An 18,039-nucleotide genomic window follows, 5' to 3' on the forward strand; every position below is an offset into this window, starting at 1 on the left:
CAGTAAATGTGATCTGTGTGGTGGAAAAAGCTCTATTCTCCTTCTATTAATGTGCCTTTGACATCAGTGAAAGCCTGAAGTTACAGATTATTTCTTTTCTTTAAACTCTTAACCAAAAAAAAAAAAAAAGTTTCAGGGAAAGGGTAATATCCACTGGGACAGACTCTAAAGAGGAAAGATAAATATAAATGGAGTTTATTTTACTTTTTATATGTGTCAGGTCTATGTAAGAAAAATGTCTTCTAGAGTAAAAAGAACTGATGCAAGAATTGTGTCTTGTAAATGGACAGCACTGTTGTCTGTAAAAAGGAAGAATGATACGTTGTGGCTCACTAGACAAAAAGGAAAATATGAAGACTATAAAGAATATACCCAAACCCACTAAAAATAGATCAAATGCAGCACTTACTGTGACATAAAAATCATAATGAATTTTTGACCCACCTTTTAAATTGTTTTTTCCTAGAGTAATCTTAAAAAAATATAAAAGTGAAGTCATGCTCTAAGAAGAGGAGCAGGTTCCTGTAGATGTTTCTCAGTCTCCTAAAATCATTCCACAGAAAACCTTACTCCCTTAATTCCCCAGCAGGGAATAAAGGAATGACTGAACCTTGTCAAAGGCTCGAGCTGCCAATCCTGAACTCCTAACAGGGTGTGAGGTAAGACAAAACTAAGAGACATCAGAGCTGGCTGTACAAGAACAAACTTCTACAAATCTTCTAAACAAGGACAACCCTCATGTGACAGAATTTAGAAAATATTTCTCTGAAGACCAAGAAACCAAGTGTCTCTTTGTTGAAGGAAATCCTTTCTCTTCACAAAGAGAGATTGCAGTGACTCTTTCAAAGAGAAATGAAATCCCAAATTGTCCCACCCTGCTCAGAATTCCTTGCTTTTCATTCCTCAATTCTATATCATGTCTGTGTGGATTTATGTATTTTAGTTTCACTGAAGGTTTTAATTCAGCCCTCACATCTTTGAGCACCCCTGGGCCTGTGTGGGTGGGGCTCAGGGGGATTTTGCATCTCAACACCTTCCCCCTCCTCTTTGAGCCATGGAGAGTTCCTTCATCACTTTATTGATCATTTGTTGAATGCATTGGAGCAAACAAGGCACCATTATTAGCACAACTATTATAGCTAATACATATAGACCTATTTTTAAGAGCTTATTCTGCCATGATGTTAAATTCCATCTATCAAACAAGCTATTTCTCCAAGTCCCATCATCAATTCTAATTTTGGACACAAGACCAGGATGTCAAGTCTCCCTTTGTCGAAGGAAATCCTTTCTCCTCACAAAGAGAGATCTGCAGTGACTCTTTCAAAGTGAAATGAAATCCCAAATTGTCCCACTCCATGCAGAACTCCTTGCATTTCATTCCTCATTTCAAAATGTTTCCAAGAGCTTTGCATGTTGCTGAAGTCAGATTTAGAAAGTCTATAACTGACTCTTTTCTCCTCTGGAGCACAAGTTGAATGTAACAATTCCCATTCTCCAATTCTGATAGTGCCAGGCCACGACCCAAGAGCTGTGCTACAAAGGTGTCCTACCAGGCCTGTGATTTCTTTCAGGAATATGGAAAACACCTTTGATTAAAGTACTTCCAGGCTTTGTCAAAATGGAAATAAAAGCAATTTCATTTTCTGCAGCTTTTTTTCCCCCTTACACATCATTTTCCCTTCGTGGTCAATACAGTTATCAAAGCACAACAGGGGAATAAGCATTTACTTTCTCAGCTACTTCCTGACCACTGGAGATGCCCCAGGTTCTTTGCAGCATTTAAACACAGCTGGCACAGGTGACATGTGATTTGAGGAGGAACAACAGTCTTCCACAGCAGAAGCCAGAAAGGCAGCAGGATTCCCTACTCAGTACAAAAGGATACTAAATATTAGGTTTTAGGCAAAGAAGTCAAACTCTCCCTGTCTAGTAAAGTGGTTTTTTGAAGGTACTTGTCTATCAGCATGAAAGCAAGACATTCAACTCCTGGGCACTGCTCATCACAGACTGAGGTACAATATCCAAGAGAAACAGGATGAACAATCTTCCAGACGCATGGGAAAGGAAGTTTAGCCTGCTTTCTTCCAGCTGCCTAAATTTTCAATACCAAGTCTGATGAGATGACACCAGGTACTGACAGCAGGTCCCTTACACTGCCCCTGTGGAAAGATGGACTGCTAAACTGCTGCTCATCAAGTAAATCAAGTTAAAAATCACGACACGGGAACAGGAATATAAGTCTCCACAGTGGAATTCAATTATTACTTTCACTGTGGTCTTCAAAACCAATGTGGCATCTTTAGAGTCACCCAATGATTTGGGTTGGGAGCAACTTGAAAGATCATTTCATTCCAAACCCCCCACCATGGGCAGGGTCACCTTCCACCATCCCAGATTGCTCCAATCCCCATCCAACCTGGCCTTGGACACTTCCAGGGATGGGACAAGGCAGAGCTTCTCTGGGTGATATGTGCCAAGGCCTTCACTCTCACCGTGAAGAATTTCATCCTTATATCTAATGTAAACTGACTCTTTGTCAGTTTAAAGACATTGACCCTTGTCCTGCCACTCCAGGCTCTTCTTAAAATTCCCTCTCCAGGTTTCCTGTCCCTTTGGGCACTGGAAGGGGCTCTAAGGTCTCCCCAGAACCTTCTCTTCTCCAGGCTGGACACCTCCAGCTGTCGCAGCCTGGCTCCAGAGCAGAGGTCTCCAACCCTCTGAGCATCTTCATGGCCTCCTCTGACTCAATGACACTTTAGTGACTTTACATTAAATACTTGAGGAATGATGGCCCTGCCTGGGCAGTGTCCCTACACCAGAAAGGAAAACTTAGCAGGAGAACACTGCTGCCTGCATATGCAGATTTTCAGCAGAGGTTTCCAGTACAAACACTGACCAACCCTGACCATTTTGCTGCTTGATGAGATGTGACAAGCTCACAGCCCAGTGCAATAACACTTCAGGCTACACAGCTGGGACTCAAGGATACTTAAATTCTGTTCCTCATTTCCATGGATCCCAGGTAGAGATGCATCTCTACTGATAATATTCCTAACTCCTTGGTATCCCCAGCCCATTAAGAGGTAAGTTTAATACAATTTCTCAAAGCTTTGACCTTTGAGCAGGGCAATTTATTATATGTGCTGCCACTGGGCACAAAGATGAGTCTAAGTGTGGTTTTCCAGTCAGTAACCAAGGATTTCCATTCATTCCTCTGTTAAATGAGGCCATTAAGAGAAATGTAACTCACTAGTTTATGCTGCTGCTAGCAAGGGAAAATTGCTTTTTAATCTCTGACCCCTCAAAATGAAATTGTACCCTGGAAAGAGATTCTGTTAAACAAATGAATTAGAAAAACAAAAGACAGTCTGATTTCCTTCTGCCATCTCTGACTTGTCACAGATCAGACCTGTTCAGAGCTTTCAAATAGAAAATTCTTGCCTTTGAGATACTGAATGCAGGCCACCACAATCAGTGTAACTGATATTCTTAAAATAACAATATTCTTGACTTAGAACAGCCCCAGTGCTGCATTTCACAAAGGTGAACAGTCATTAAAATCTGTGTCCTACCTAATCATCTTCTCACCAGAGAAAACAGTTTGATCACCAATGGTTCACCACTGAGCTTGCCCCCAAGTCTTTCATATCACACCAAACCACAGAAAGGTTTGGGTCAGGAGGAACCTTAAAGATCATCAAGTTCCAACCCCTTTCCATGGGCAGGGACACCTTCCACTATCCCAGGGTGCTCCAAGCTCCATCCAGCCTTCCCTTGGACACTTCCAGGGATGGGGCAGCCACAGCTTCTCTGGGCACCCCGTGCCAGGGCTTCAGCAGCCTCAGCAGGGAGGAATTTCTTCCTGATATCCAATCTAAACATGTAATCTGTCAGTTTAAAGCCATTCCTCATTGTCTTAACACTCTGCCCTTGTAAAAGCGCCTCTTCAGATTTGTTATATTCCCCCATAAGCACCTCAAAGCCACAGTTAGTTCACGCTAGAGTCCTCTCTTCTCCAGGCTGATCAATCACAAATTTCTCAGCCTTTCCTCACAGGAGAGGTGCTCCGTCCTTCAAATCATGTTCATGGCCTCCTCTGGATTCCTTCCCTTCTCCACTCATGCCCCCATCACCTCCTTCTTGAATGGTTTGTGCTTAAATGAAAAATGAGTTCACAGTGGATAATATTTTTTTCTCTCCCAAAAATGTCACAATTGGTCTTCTACAATAAAGGAAAAACAACAACAACAACAAAAGACTAAGCTACTACCTGAATCAGGCGTCTCTCCCTTTTGGATGGTACAAATGAAGAGATGTTCTGCTGTGATTAAAAATGGCCTGAAAGATTTTTCTTTTACACACCGGAACACACAACTGCACGACATCCAAAAGCTCTAAACAACCCCCTTTTTAATAAATATTTGATCACACGGATCCATTATTTACAGAAAACAAAGAGAGTTTTAAATAAATGTTGTGGCTCAGACCTTGCTGAGGTTAAGTTGCTGCATTCACACAGTTCATTTATCACACGGACTGGCGCTGACTCGAACACCGCTTCCCATGGAAAGCAGCTGTTTTGTAAATGGCTGCATTAAAATACAGAGGAAAGGCAGGCAAAGACAGAAGCTGCTTCAAAATGAAGCACTCTAAAAAATCTGAAAACTCAGCCTGCTGTTCATAGGGAGCCAGTGAGCAAGGCAAAAAAGGAGGCAGAAGTTTTATCCCAACTGAGTGCTGCTGGTGAAGGAGCTGGAGCATGATTCTGATGAGGAGAAGCTGAGGGAGATGGGGGGACTCATCCTGGAGAAAAGGAGGCTCAAGGAGAACATTTTTGCTCTCTACAGCTCCCTGACTGTAGAGAAGGGGTAGCCAGGTCAGTGTCAGAATTTTCTCCCAGGTAAAAAGTTACAGGTTAAGGGGAAATGGCCTCAGGTTTTGCCAGGGGAGGTTTAGAACAGATATTAGGAAAATAATTCTTCACTGAAAGGGTTGTTAACCACTGGAACAGGCTGCCCAAGGGATTGGTGGAGTGACCATCCCTGTAGACATTTAAAAACACATCAAGATGTGGCATCTGGGGACATGGTTTAGTGGTGGACCTTGCAGTGCTGAGTTCACAGTGGGACTGGATAATATAAGTAGCCTTATCCAAATGAAATTATTGTTATTCCTTTAATCAATGAAAGCACTGCCCTAGACAGCTTTGTTTGCTGCCCAGACCATGCTGCCAAGACAAAGGGAGCCTGAAGGAAGGGACAGGCCTGCATCAGCAAGGATTTGCTTTAAGGCTCTGTAGAAATACAGACCACGTTGGGGCACATCTGACAGGAATTACAGGCAAACATCCATATGTGGAAGGTTTTGAGCAACCTGGGCAAGCAGATTACTGGGATCATTGTAAGGGAATGGAATGCTTGAGGTAGCAGTGGTGCTGGCAGCCATGCTTCAGCAGGAAAGGACTGGGAGGTTGGAAGTGGCAGAAAAAATAATAAAAAATATGGCTTGATGGGAGAGGGAAGGGGTAGAATTAACACAAGTGCTATGGGGAAGAAATTGCTTTGAAGCTGAAGAAATTCAGTCTGAGTGGGAAACCAAGGCAGAGGTTCCTGAACTGACCTGGTGTGAATGTGTTGCTGTGGACTGAGAGACAGAAAGTGGTGAGAGATTTGAGACATAAAGGTTTGAGAAATTAAAACAATTTGTGCAGGACTTCTTTTCCTAACTGGAGTTTGTGGTACAGAGCCACAGACTGTGGCTCTGTATGGTGGTAAAGTTTCTTCTGCTGAAGAGGAGGATTAAGGCTCAGTCATGTAATTAAACAGTCACTTCAGTAATGGCTTTTGCTTGGAGTCCTTACAGAGCCCCGAGTTCCTACTGTGGCTTTAATTCAGCTGCCATCACTTTCACAGGCAGGAAGAAAGAATAGCTTTGTAATCCCCCAAATGAAACTTCCAAGTGCTAATTACCCAGAGGAGCTGCAAACTCAGCCACGCTCATGGTGGTGACAAACACGGACAAACAGCAACACGAGGCTGATTGTTTATGTTGCAGTGGTGATGTTACATCTCTGTCACAAATCTGCCATACAAGCACCCAGCCTTTTCTTATCCTAGGAGATCACAGAATCACAGAACTATGGAGTTATTTAAGTTGGAAAAGGCCTCTAGGCCCATCAAATCCAACCCTTGACTGATCACCACCTTGTCATCCAAGTCCCACATCCAGTCATTTCTTGAATGTCTCTAGGGTGTTCCCACCACCTCACCAGAGAGCCCATTCCAATGCTTGACAACCCCTTCCATGCAGAAATTCTCCTTCAGCCATTTCTCATCCACATCCTTCCCCAGCTTTGTTGTCCTTCTCTGAATATGCTCCAGCACCTCAATGTCTTTCTGGAAGTGAGGGATCCAGATGAGGCAGCTGAGGGAGCTGGGGTTGGGCTCAGCCTGGAGAAAAGGAGGCTCAGGGTGAACCCTCTTGCTCTCTACAACTCTCTGAAAAGAAAGTGTAGCCAAGTGGGGGTCAGTCTCTTCTCCCAGGCAAAAAGTGACAGGTTAAGGGGAAATGGCCTCAAATTGCATCAAGATAATCCAACCACACTGGTCCCCCATGACTTTGCAGTTGCTGGATGGCTGCTGCACATGTCAGGGTGCAATCATGCTGCCAGGTGGCTCTTAATTATAAAACTAATGTTAAAATTATTTAGTGGCAGCAAAAGACAAGGTCTTAGAGCATATCCATAGTGAAGAGGAGGAGATGATCTTCATTTTCCCGATATTTATAAGCAACAAGTGCTTTGAGAGGCTACCATGCCAAAAAAATTCAAAGACTCTGAGAAGGTGATTTTTGAAACCGAAATTTTCTTTTGTTTTTGAAATACCAATGAGTTATTTGATGGAAAGTTGAAGACAGTCCCTTATCAGTGGTCCCTAGGCAATAAGATCTCTGCAAATAACACAGATTTATGAGGCTTTTTTTCCTCAGAGCTCCATCCTTCCAAGCGCCCCTTCATGTACCTGTGGAAGCCAGACCCAAGAATTGCTTCTTTTCTGGAAAGAAACTCATTGTTCTTAGACTACACAAGTGGGGTCACTGCAATGCTGTTTGCCTTTGCAATGCCAGTGAACCCAAATCAACTTGACTTCCTGTTTTGGGTTATGTAATCAAAAAAATGTTTATTCTATTCCATCTGTTGAAACTGGCTGGGGAGGTGTTTTATTTATCTCTTATAATTCCAGGGGGGAAGGGGTGAGCACCTTCTGATAATCTGGGCCAGGTGTTAAAACAGGGTGGGGATTGTTCCTTATCTCTTTCCACCCTCCAGGAGGATATCTTCTGTTAATGGGCCATTAAGGTTCACCAATGAGATGACACATTACATCATCCCATTGTGAGATGCTCCACCCAGTGGGGGGGAGCCAACCAATTCCTACCTGGATAAAAACTGAGACACCAGAACAACAGGTATCCAGTTTTTCCACCAGATTCCCAGAGGAAGACCAGACCCATCTCACTATTACTGGACCCTTTTTCTCCAGGACCATCCCAACTCCAACAGAACCACATCTGCCACTCCAGGAGGGCTGACTTTGGACTGCTTCCAACACCCTGACCAGCAGGGCATCAGGTCGTATTTCTGACTCTGTCAGGGTTTCTAAGATGTTTGTTTGTTTGCTCCGTTTTTCTTTTTTTTTTTTTTTTTTGTGGTTTTGTGTTTTTTTTTTTTTTTTTGGTAGTTCTACATTTGTATTCTTCATATTCCTAGTAAAGGACTTTTATTCCTATTCCCAAATCTTTTCCTGAAGGCCTCTACTTGCAAAATTATAATAATTTGGAAGGGGGGAGGGGTTTAAATTCTCCATTTCAAGGGAAACTCCAGCTTTTCTGGGCAGATATCTGTCTTCCTAAACTGAGACACTTCCACAGAGAATACAGGGGAGGAAAGCAACCAGCATCAATCAGAGCAACACAAGCAGCTCTTCCAAAACAAATTTGCTTCAGCAGTCAGCACACAGAGGCCTTCAGTCAGTGAGGCCAAGCTGAACTTAGGCCAAGCTTTGCATAAGGAAAAAAGAGCACCTGGTTTAATGTGTACCCCAGGAATCTGCGTTGGTTTGTTTTCCTTCCTCTCAATCCCCCTGCAGGAAGCTCTGAGCAAAGTGAGCAAAGTAAAAGTGCTCATCTCCACGCAGCCATCCCTTTAGTGTGATGTCCAGCCCACCTAAACTAACCTCAAAGGCAGGTTGGGTGTCTAGATATTCCCTTTTTCCCAATAAAGAGACAAGTGGTAGGCAAGGGATTAATTTTCCATTGAAGTATTTGTGGTATAATTGATATTATCCCAATTTAATGGACAAAGGAGAGAACAAACTTATCCTAAGAGGCAGCCACCTGACCTACTTAAGTCAGACATCTCCTGTGAGATGACACAAGATGTGCTGAAAGCAATTCCTCCTAAGGAATCACAGAAAGGAGGTTTAGACACTTAAACACACATCACCACCAAACACACTCATATCTGGTCCAATAAATCCCTTTCTTCCAGAGAGCAATTTGAACCAAGTTAAAACTGCTGTTTGAGATGGGTGGGATGAATAATTTTCTCTGGGGGCAGGGACAAGAAAATTTCGAGGCAAATCTGAGCTGTTGGTATGAATGGCAGGAGTTACCATTCCTGCTCGAGGCCCAAGAGAAATGAGACCCTTACTGAAAAGAAAGACATTGAAACAAGAACAGTGCAGGAGATAACTTTTATGGACTTCCCTCTGCCAGATTTGTTTGCCTCTCTGTCATTTTTCAAACTCAGATTTCAGTGAGATTTACTCTCCCTAGTGAGAGTAGGATAAAAAAGTAAAATTGTCGTATATATGTGACCAACACGGTTTTCACATGGGAAAAAAGACCTCCTTTTTGTATCAATATTCAACTCCTATTGCTTTCATCTGCATTTTGACCCTGTGTGTTCCCAGAGATAATGCAGTGGCCCAGCCTAAATGTGACTCGTAGTAAAAATAAGTTTAAGTGGAAACAATTATTTTCCACTTGTAATTTAAAATGAAAGAAAAGAAGTCTGCTTATATATATATTTATCCCAAAGCTCTGACAGCTCCCACTAATCTTTCAGAGTTTAGATGGGACACATGAGAATTCACTCAAAATAATAAAACTCTGCTGTTAGCACACATCTCAAGAGGAAGGAACACCTTACCAAATTTAAAATGCAGACAAAGAAGCTCTTCGTGAAGATATTTAGGGTTTTTTTTAACATTTCTATCATTTCAGGGAACCTAAATGTCTTATTTTGTAATAGCTGAGGAAAAAACTATTTACTGGTTCTTTGTTATGTTAATGTGCAGGTTGGGACTGGTTCTCCAAGTTGTATTGTTGAAGTGGCTGCAAGAGTTACATGCAAATATTGCGCTAAATAACCAGCCAGTGAATCATTATTCCTGACAGAAATCCCTCCATTAAGTTCTACAGAAGGTCTTAAACTTGAATGTTTCAGTGGTGTTGACATTTCTGATTTCTCAATTTATGTGTACATTTGTTGATGGACTAATAAAAACACTACACTGACTAATAAAAATATTGCACACACACATGCATGCGTTTATATAATATAAACAGTAATAAATAACAAATGTTTGTAAGCCAGTCTGCATTTACAGGATAATCACACTGTAACATAAGTAACAAGCAAACACACTCACGAATTAGCAGTTTAACATAAGAAGGAAAACTGCTCAGTAAGATTTAAGAAACAGTTTGTGTCTTTGATCCCTGAGCAACACAGATGGAATTTAGAGTGTGTAAAGCTCTGGCAGGTCCCTCAAAAGCAGTTCACCCACAGGGGCCATCTGGCTGATGACTCTCCCAAACCCATCCCAGATATTCCCAACGCATCCAAAACCAGGCAAACCACTAGGAAGGATGACCTGTACTCACTCTGCATTTCCCAAATGTGTGCAAGAGGCACCCATGTTCCCCCTTGCAGCATCCCTGAGGGCTGTGGGATCACTGTCCCATCATGGGGACAGCGTCCCTTTGGGTGTAAGATGAGCAGATACCGTAGCACATAACACACGTGGCATCACTTGCAACATGACCAGCCCAGGCCAGCAGAGCTGACAGAAATTCACCTAATTTTCTGTTCATGGTGACAGAGAGTGAGCTGGGTTTACACATATTTTTCTGGTGATCCACATCCAGTAGTGTAACTGTGCCTCTTTTTGGAGTGCAGCTGCGGCCTTTCTAAATCCCAGTCAGTCTCTCTGTAGAGAAACTGCTTAAGAAGAATTCAGGCAGCAATGAAGCTCACACAACCACACACGTTACCAGGCTAGCTCAGCAGAGAGGCAGAAGGCTCCTAGGCCCAGATCAACTTCCAGCAAGTGTTTATTCCATGTACTGAAGGAGAAATCCAGAGCCAAAGAGACAGAACATGTGGTTTTTCTTAGTTATATAGACCTCAGGTTCATGGGTGCTACAAGGGGCAGGGCCACACTCCACACAGTAGGGCACATGATAGTTTCTTGTGCTCCACAGGAGATCTGGACTACAATTTCCTTTAGCAGCCGAAGTTTTGTAAGTGAGAGTTGTCATTATGGGCTGGTTTCAAGCGCAAGAGAGACTCTGTTTTCTCATGTACACCAATCAGTTAATATTTATGCCCTTGGCAGGGGTTGCCTCTCTAAAACTGGCTATTTCTCTATCCTGATGAACATATCTGAGGAAAAAAGGGCCTCCTGTCTGTGCAGGCTATTTCAGCAGCTCCTGCTAGCTGAAGAAAGCAGAGCCTTTAGACTGTGCTGCATTCATTTTCTGCCTGACTCCTCTTTGACCTTCTTAGCCAAAGTCATCATTAACTCATTTGCAGCTTTGCAATCAGCTCTACAGTCAGGTCAAGTATTAAATTCATTCCAGTTTCATTTTAGACTTCATGTGGTACCTAACAAGTTATTTTCAAAGTGAATGCAGGATTACATGCAGGGCAACACACATTATCTTGAATATATACACACTAAAAACCAAAACGTAGCTGAAGATAGAGCTTATTTTCTGCAGTATCAAAGTTCTACAAAACACACTCTTATTACCCAAAACTGTTTCACCAGAAAATGAGCTGTAGATCATTTTAAACTCACATCACTCCATTACATCAGAGTAGAATGCCTGTGAGTCTTACCCCTTTGGTCTGGAGGTTTGCCCCAGAGCTTCTGAGTTTACTCTGTTCAAGAACCAATCAACAGACACCATGTGTTCTCACAGACCTCAGCTACATTTTGTCAAGACTCCATACACATGAAAATCACCAATTTATGCTTGAGGAAAAAAGAAAACTAGCAGGTTTTTCTTCTGTCAGTAATTTTTTTCTTTGTTCATTCCCCCACCCCCCTTCATCCCTAGAAAGTACTAACTATAACCATCAAGGAGTTCTTTCTGGGCAAACTGTTTTCAAAAAGATTAATGTTTGTGTGTGTATGTGTGTGCTTATGTTTTATTCTTGCTCCAATGAGGAAAAAAACCCAAAACAATTCACCAAAAAATTCCCTCAAATTGCCTTTGAAAAGTGCTGAGCACCGCCACCACAGCCATTATTCACCAACCACATCACGCTGTTCGACAACTCAAGTTGTTTTCCTAAAATACTGTTGCCTGATTATAGGGAAACACACCACACAGCAGCACATATGCACTTAAATGATGAGCATTTATGGTGTCTTTCCAAGAACAACAGTAGCTAATTGTTGACTTTCCTACTGGGAAATGTCTGTTTAATATGCAGATCTCTTAACGACTACTCTAAAGCAAAATGACTGTGCTATGGTAATCTAATTATATATATATATATATAAAAGTGTAGTTCCTACTTAGAATATGGTTATATGGTTTATCATCTTTCCAGGTAGCACCAATCCATGTGCTCAGTGGATCACAGCTGCCAGGTGTTTTGTTTACTGCAAATACTATCACTGAAAGCATTTGTAGGATTGTTTTTTAGTCCCACTTACTTGGTGCTGACTTGCTTTTGCCAACTGCTCATTGGCTGACTCTACGTTAGAAGAAGAGGCCTCAATGTTGGCTTCAATGCTATCTGCAAGTTAAAAAAAAAGATAATTACAGGGTACAAACCAAAAAACCACAAAGGTTTTACACCAACAGCGTTTCAGCAATTCACTCATGGGCATAATGAGAGGAGCAGCCCCTTGTTTGTGACCTGTAGCTCTGCAGGGAAGTTGGACCAACACCCATTTTGATGAACATCAAACCCATCAGTCAGAGGCAGGATGACTGACAGCTCTCCATATGCCCCCTGACAGGATGGAGGTTGCCTCTCATCCCATTCCTTCTGATATCAACGTGAGGAGTGACAGGGAATTCAACAGAAAGTGGCTCAAGACTGAAATTTACTGGATTAAATTATACAAGGGACATGGCACCTGGAATTATCTTAATATTAGAGCTCAGGGATAAGATTCATGTGGTTACTTGTGGGTTATTGACCATGCCCAGGTGTCAGTTCTTGATCAAATCATCTCAGACAACATCACAGAGAGCAAACCCAGGGTGTGCAATTCCTCCCACTCCCCAGATGTTGAACAGAATTAACAAACCACAAGCCAAACTCCTGGACCACATTTCCAAGCTGCAGTGGAGGTCTGTAAAATGGCTCAGATTGAGACAAATTGCTGGAATCTACAATTAAGGGAAAACAATCTCACCCTATATTGCTATGTTTGGCACTGGGGGAAGCCTGGAGGAACCACAAGGAATCAAAATGAGACTGGAAAAGAAAGATTATCAGCCACCCATCACAGCTGGCAGGTCCCCACTTCCATCAAAAACAAATATTAACTTTGACTCCTGACTGTGCTTAGAAATCAGGATACTTGTGGTATAAAACCTGCAAAAAAGGGTTTGTTTTTCCAGCAGAAATCCTGGAGATCTTGACTAGCTTGTCCCCCAGGAGATGTGCAGCTGATAATTTCTGCTCACAGCAGAAGGGGATGTGCCCTTGGTCTGTTTCTTGATCAAATGGGTGGGTTTGAGCACAAAACACACCACAGAGTGGGTGAACTCGATCAGGAAAACTCAGTCTCAGGTAGAATTTGGAGAATAAGGTTCCAGGGATTTTTCTAATCCTTAATAAAACCAATGGAAACTCTCTAATTAATAGTCTCAGGAGTTGGATTAAGACATGCCACAAAAGATTCAAGTAATTTATTCCTTAAGGTTCTAAAGGAAAGAGCAGGAATTAATCTCACCACTTTTGTGGTGGTCAAAGAAAGGAGGGTTTGCAGATAATTTGTGGAAAGTGGTTGCATTCAGATTTTGCCTTTCTTAAACGAAACAGTGTTAAAGTCTGTTAATGTAATTATGCGCTTATAGTAATAATTTAAAAAATCATAAAAAAAACAAAGAAAAGGAAAAAAAAAACACAAACAAAAGAAAAAATAGTAAAACCCCAAGTGCCTAATCAATGTAACAGAAATTGTTCATGTACAAAGTTTCTTGGGATCTTAGTTGCAGACATCCTTCACTGCTCAACATCTCTTAAAGGCTGATTGGCCTCAGAAAATTATTCATTTAGGCTTAAAGAAGCTACAGAGGAGAAAAGTATTAAATAGATCTTTCTAAAACAAGAGTAATCTGTCTGTACTTCTCCTGGGGAAGAAAGAAATCATAGCAGCAGCTTAATTTAGCTCCCTTAAAAAGTCCTCCAGAGGAGCCCAACACTTTCTGCTGCCCGCAGGGAGGCCTGAGGAGATTTGCCTTCGTTAGATGAAATTAAACACTGTGCACACGCCCTTAGTGCTCTGTGGAATGGGAGAGCCACACTTTGGGCACTGTTTTTGCAAACACCATCTCTGTTTTTCCCAGAACAGGCTTTCCCAGGTCAGGAAGTTGTGTATTACCTGTCCTGGATGAGTTGGGATGTTCCAGAGGGAGATTGGGCCCTGGTGGAGTTGTTTCTGCATCCACCTTCCCCCAGTGGGGGAATACCAGCCTTGGAATGAGTAAAGCTCCCATTTAAATTCCATTTTTTTTAAGCAGCTTGTAATCCTGAGGCACAGGGGGAAAACTAAAACAAACAAAAAAACTACCCACCAAACCAGTTCTAAAACTCCACAATAATGAGATATATAAATATAAATATATATATATAATATCATATATCATATATAAATAGATAAATAGATAAATAGATAAATAGATAAATAGATAATAGATGTTTCTGCTGATTAACACAGGAAAGCAAAGAAGAAGAAAGAGAATTTGGCTCAAATGACAAAGAAATAAGCAATAATTCAATTATGTTAATAAGTCAGTGATGAATATGTCCCTGACAGACATTTCAGTGAATCTTTGCTGAACACGTGGTTTCACAGCCTCACCTTGGCCACTTTTAGGCTCCTGGTAAAGACACCTCACCTGGGGATGGAGAGACAAGAGTCCACAGTAGGCTGAAAAAATCTGCTGGAGGGATCTGCCTTTTCCTGTCCCTTTGGCTTTGGGATGAAGGGGCAGAGAATTTGTCCTCAAACAGATGAGATAATCCAGCCCCAAGTCTGGAATTCCTCAAAGAAACTGCATCTCATGACAACTTCCTGCCCTCAGCCTCTGGTGACAAATTTATTGTACAATTTGAAAACAAAAATCCCAAGGGGATGCAGTCGGCATTTTGATAAACTCAGGGACAGGGCTGCACCAAATCAGATGGTGTTTGCAAAAAAATACATCAGAGAATTAGGAAAATATTCATAATTTTTCATCTAAAGCACAGTCTTGCAATAGGAGTAGTGAAGGCGGCAGAGCCAGCCAGGCTTTAGATTCAATTTTTTATGATTTTATGACACATTCATCACACAGAGATGGAAACAATGATGACCCCAAGAGGTACCTTTCAATGGCAGCTATTTCTCTGTGTCCTCAGATGAAGCCCTTTTAATGACCAACAGAGTCTTACATGGGAAATTGCTGGACTGACAGTGGCTGGAGTGGGGGTTTTGCCCTAATCTTTCAAGGAATCACTCACATGACCTGAATTTTCGCAGCAGCAACAATGGATTGGTTTCACAAGGCAGAATTTCAGCTAAACCATTTGAAAGACAGGAAAGTGAGCTCGTGAATGAGAATTTTTAAATGCTCCCACTTGGCAGTAACCAAAATGGGCCCCTTCAGGTTTTCATAGTATGCTTTTATTTTTAGCACTTTAATAAGCTTAACCCTCTTTTATCGTTACAACTTCTGGCTAAAAATAATCAATATAGCACACTGAGGGGCACAATAAAAAGAAGAAGGGAAAAAAAAGGAGTATTTTGGTAACGCATTGCAGTTTCTTTCCTAATTAAAAGCCAAGTTTGGAGGGAAATTGCTTTCAGCATGAAAATGAATTTTGCCTATTTGAATTGCCATGTACTTGAGAAGTTTTAAGTGAGTGTCATTCCATGAACAAAAGACCCTCAGGCTTAGTGAAGACAGAACTGTGGATGTTAAAGGGAAGGAAAACTATGACAATTCTTCCAGAGCAAAGTTTAAAATGGCTCAGGGTTAGTAATTTGCAAACTTCAATGTAAACATCCAGTTATAAATTCTGCACACGAGAGGATTTATAAAATAATTGTGCTCATATGTTCAATTCAGGCTAAATGGGTCACACTGGCTTTGATTGGTGCAAGAAAATACAATTTTCAGCACTGTGAGTCATCAGGAGCCATGGTTATTGCTTCCAAAAAAAGGCAGATAGAACTTACCTTCCTATCTGATTTCAGCAGAGCTCTAATTCTTCCACAGAACACATCTCAACCCTCAGTAAAGGACTGAGGCACTGAATAACCAGTCAGCACCATTTTCCAGGCAGGCCTGGAAAAGACTATTTAAAATACCCTAAAATGTCACAACCAGCTCTTCTTGTTGGTTTTCTTCAGCCAACAGCCCAAACCCCTTGGTATGAATGAATAAAAGTGGCTACAGGGCAGTGGCCGAACACCAGCACAAATTCAGAGCACTTTTTTCTCCTGAATGATTTATACCGTCCTTGAAATGCATCTTGGAAATGTCAAGTATCTGCTGCATATGGATGTGCTGAAAAATGGTACTGCCCTGCCAGAGGTTTTCCATGCCTGCCAGGAGAGCTCTCCCAGGGATTTAAAATTCAAACATTTTCCTGTGTCTGTCTGTCGGAAAACAACATGTCCTGTCAGAGAAGGAGGCGCCTCCTATCATCTGCTCGGTGCTAAATGGCAGAGTGCAGGAATATTATCACTTTGGCATCTGCAAAGCAATTTGTTGTGGTTTCTTACAGGGACAAGTGGTCTCAGATTGCTGATGTTTGCCACAGAAGAAGGGTCAGCCTATGTGGAGTGTCCTGAGGGTGCATGTTCTGGACCCAGTGACCACTGCACACTCTCAGCCACCCATCCAAGCTGTCCCTAATTCCCACATGATGCTCTCAGATGGCCTGGGATAATCAATCCAAGGCTCCACCTTTAAACCCACAAAATTAGCACATGTGAGGATATTATATCATGGCAACACACCTGATAATTCTCCCCCCCTATTTCCCATTTCCTTCTTTTTCTGATTAAAAAAAGTTATTTCAACAAGAAGGGGTTTTTTTGTGAAGTAATTTGTGAGTGTGTCATATTTTTTTTAATTCACCAAGTAATCTCTGAAAGTATTTTACAGAGCAAAACAGCTCAAATTCCTTTGAGTATGGGAAAATGGGAAATTCCAGATAATTTACTGTAACACACCCTTTCTTTTCTTAGCATCAGAGAATTATGGAATGGTTTGGGTTGGAAGGGGCCTTAAAATCATCTTGCTGCTGCCATGGGAAGGGACACCTTGCACAGTTCCAGGTTTGTCCAAGCCCTGTCCAACCTGGCCTTGAACTCTTCCAGGAATGGGGAGTCCATAACTTCTCTGGACAACCTTTTTCTTCTGATTTACACTCAACACATTTTTTTTTAATTCTGTAAAACAGCCAAGTTACAGAAAAGTTAAATACGTTTCTTTAAATTTACAAATAAAAAAAGAAGTAAAGTTCATTTTTTCCCCCAAATCCAGCTTTTTAATTGAAACAGTTTGGATAAATCCCTTAATTTCATTTGGATGCAGCATTTTTCACAAGTCCGTTTTTGTCTATAATTAACGCAAAACTCACTTTCCATCACACAGCTGAGTTATCAAGTCCTATTGCTGATGAAAGAAGTTCCAATCTGAGTTTGTCACCAGAATAAAAAGGTTGGTGGGGGTGTGGATTCATGGAAATAAATATATTTTATTTCTGCTTGCTGTCTTGGAAAGATCATATATTTTACCTACCAAGTAAGGTCACTGATATTTACGACTTGCATGACCTCTTTTGCTTTACATGGCTCGTTTGATTTACTTAAACTGCTCAAGCCATGTTTCCCAAACAGTCTGTCTGGCAGAGAATTGCACCTCCCAGCAGAAATAAACCACCCACCTGAGCAGCTTCTGCCTTTCTGACATTCACTGCTCAATTGCAGCATTAGTAGAAAGTGAGACCACGGCAGCTCTAACTTCCCAAAAACTGCTTTGGATTAAATTGATGCGAGAAGAATCCTACGGGTGGCAATAAACCTCGTGGAAGGAAGAGCCTTGCTTCTTGTACAAAATTAGCTGGCTCATTAACTGTAATTATACCAGCCCAATCACATTATGAGGGTCAAACACAGAAACAAACACAGCAGACAAATCTCCAGGCGTTAAGAGATTTGCAAGTGTAGAGTGGCCCATCACTCTTCTCCTTGTAAACCAGCATGTGCTGTCTTACCAGCACTGCCAGCACTAGAGCTAAACGTGAGAGCCATAAAGGGAGGACACAAAAAATCACACTCACAAAGAGCAGGAGGAGGAGAGGAACACAAAAGCTCCTGCAATTTTTGTGCTGCTTGTTACCTCGAGTAGAATGAGTCCAGGCAGAGATCACAGTAGCCCACAGCCTGGCCCCAAAACCTTGTTCACAGCAGAGGTCACCAAGCAGTGCCTCACATGAGACTGAGG

General features: G+C 41.8%; 1 protein-coding gene across 2 annotated transcripts in view; it reads right to left on the reverse strand.

Annotated features, from left to right (window-relative positions):
- TSNARE1 (t-SNARE domain containing 1) overlaps positions 1-18,039 on the reverse strand; it is a 356,889-nt gene that overhangs the window by 155,877 nt on the left and 182,973 nt on the right. For both annotated transcript variants that reach the window (XM_066336834.1, XM_066336823.1), the window contains exon 9: positions 12,018-12,100. In XM_066336834.1, coding sequence (XP_066192931.1) covers positions 12,018-12,100 — 83 coding nt within the window. The remainder of the gene's footprint in view (positions 1-12,017; positions 12,101-18,039) is intronic.

The sequence above is a fragment of the Sylvia atricapilla genome, chromosome 1 (genome assembly GCF_009819655.1).
Source record: "Sylvia atricapilla isolate bSylAtr1 chromosome 1, bSylAtr1.pri, whole genome shotgun sequence".
In the NCBI taxonomy this organism is placed as follows: Eukaryota; Metazoa; Chordata; class Aves; order Passeriformes; family Sylviidae; genus Sylvia; species Sylvia atricapilla.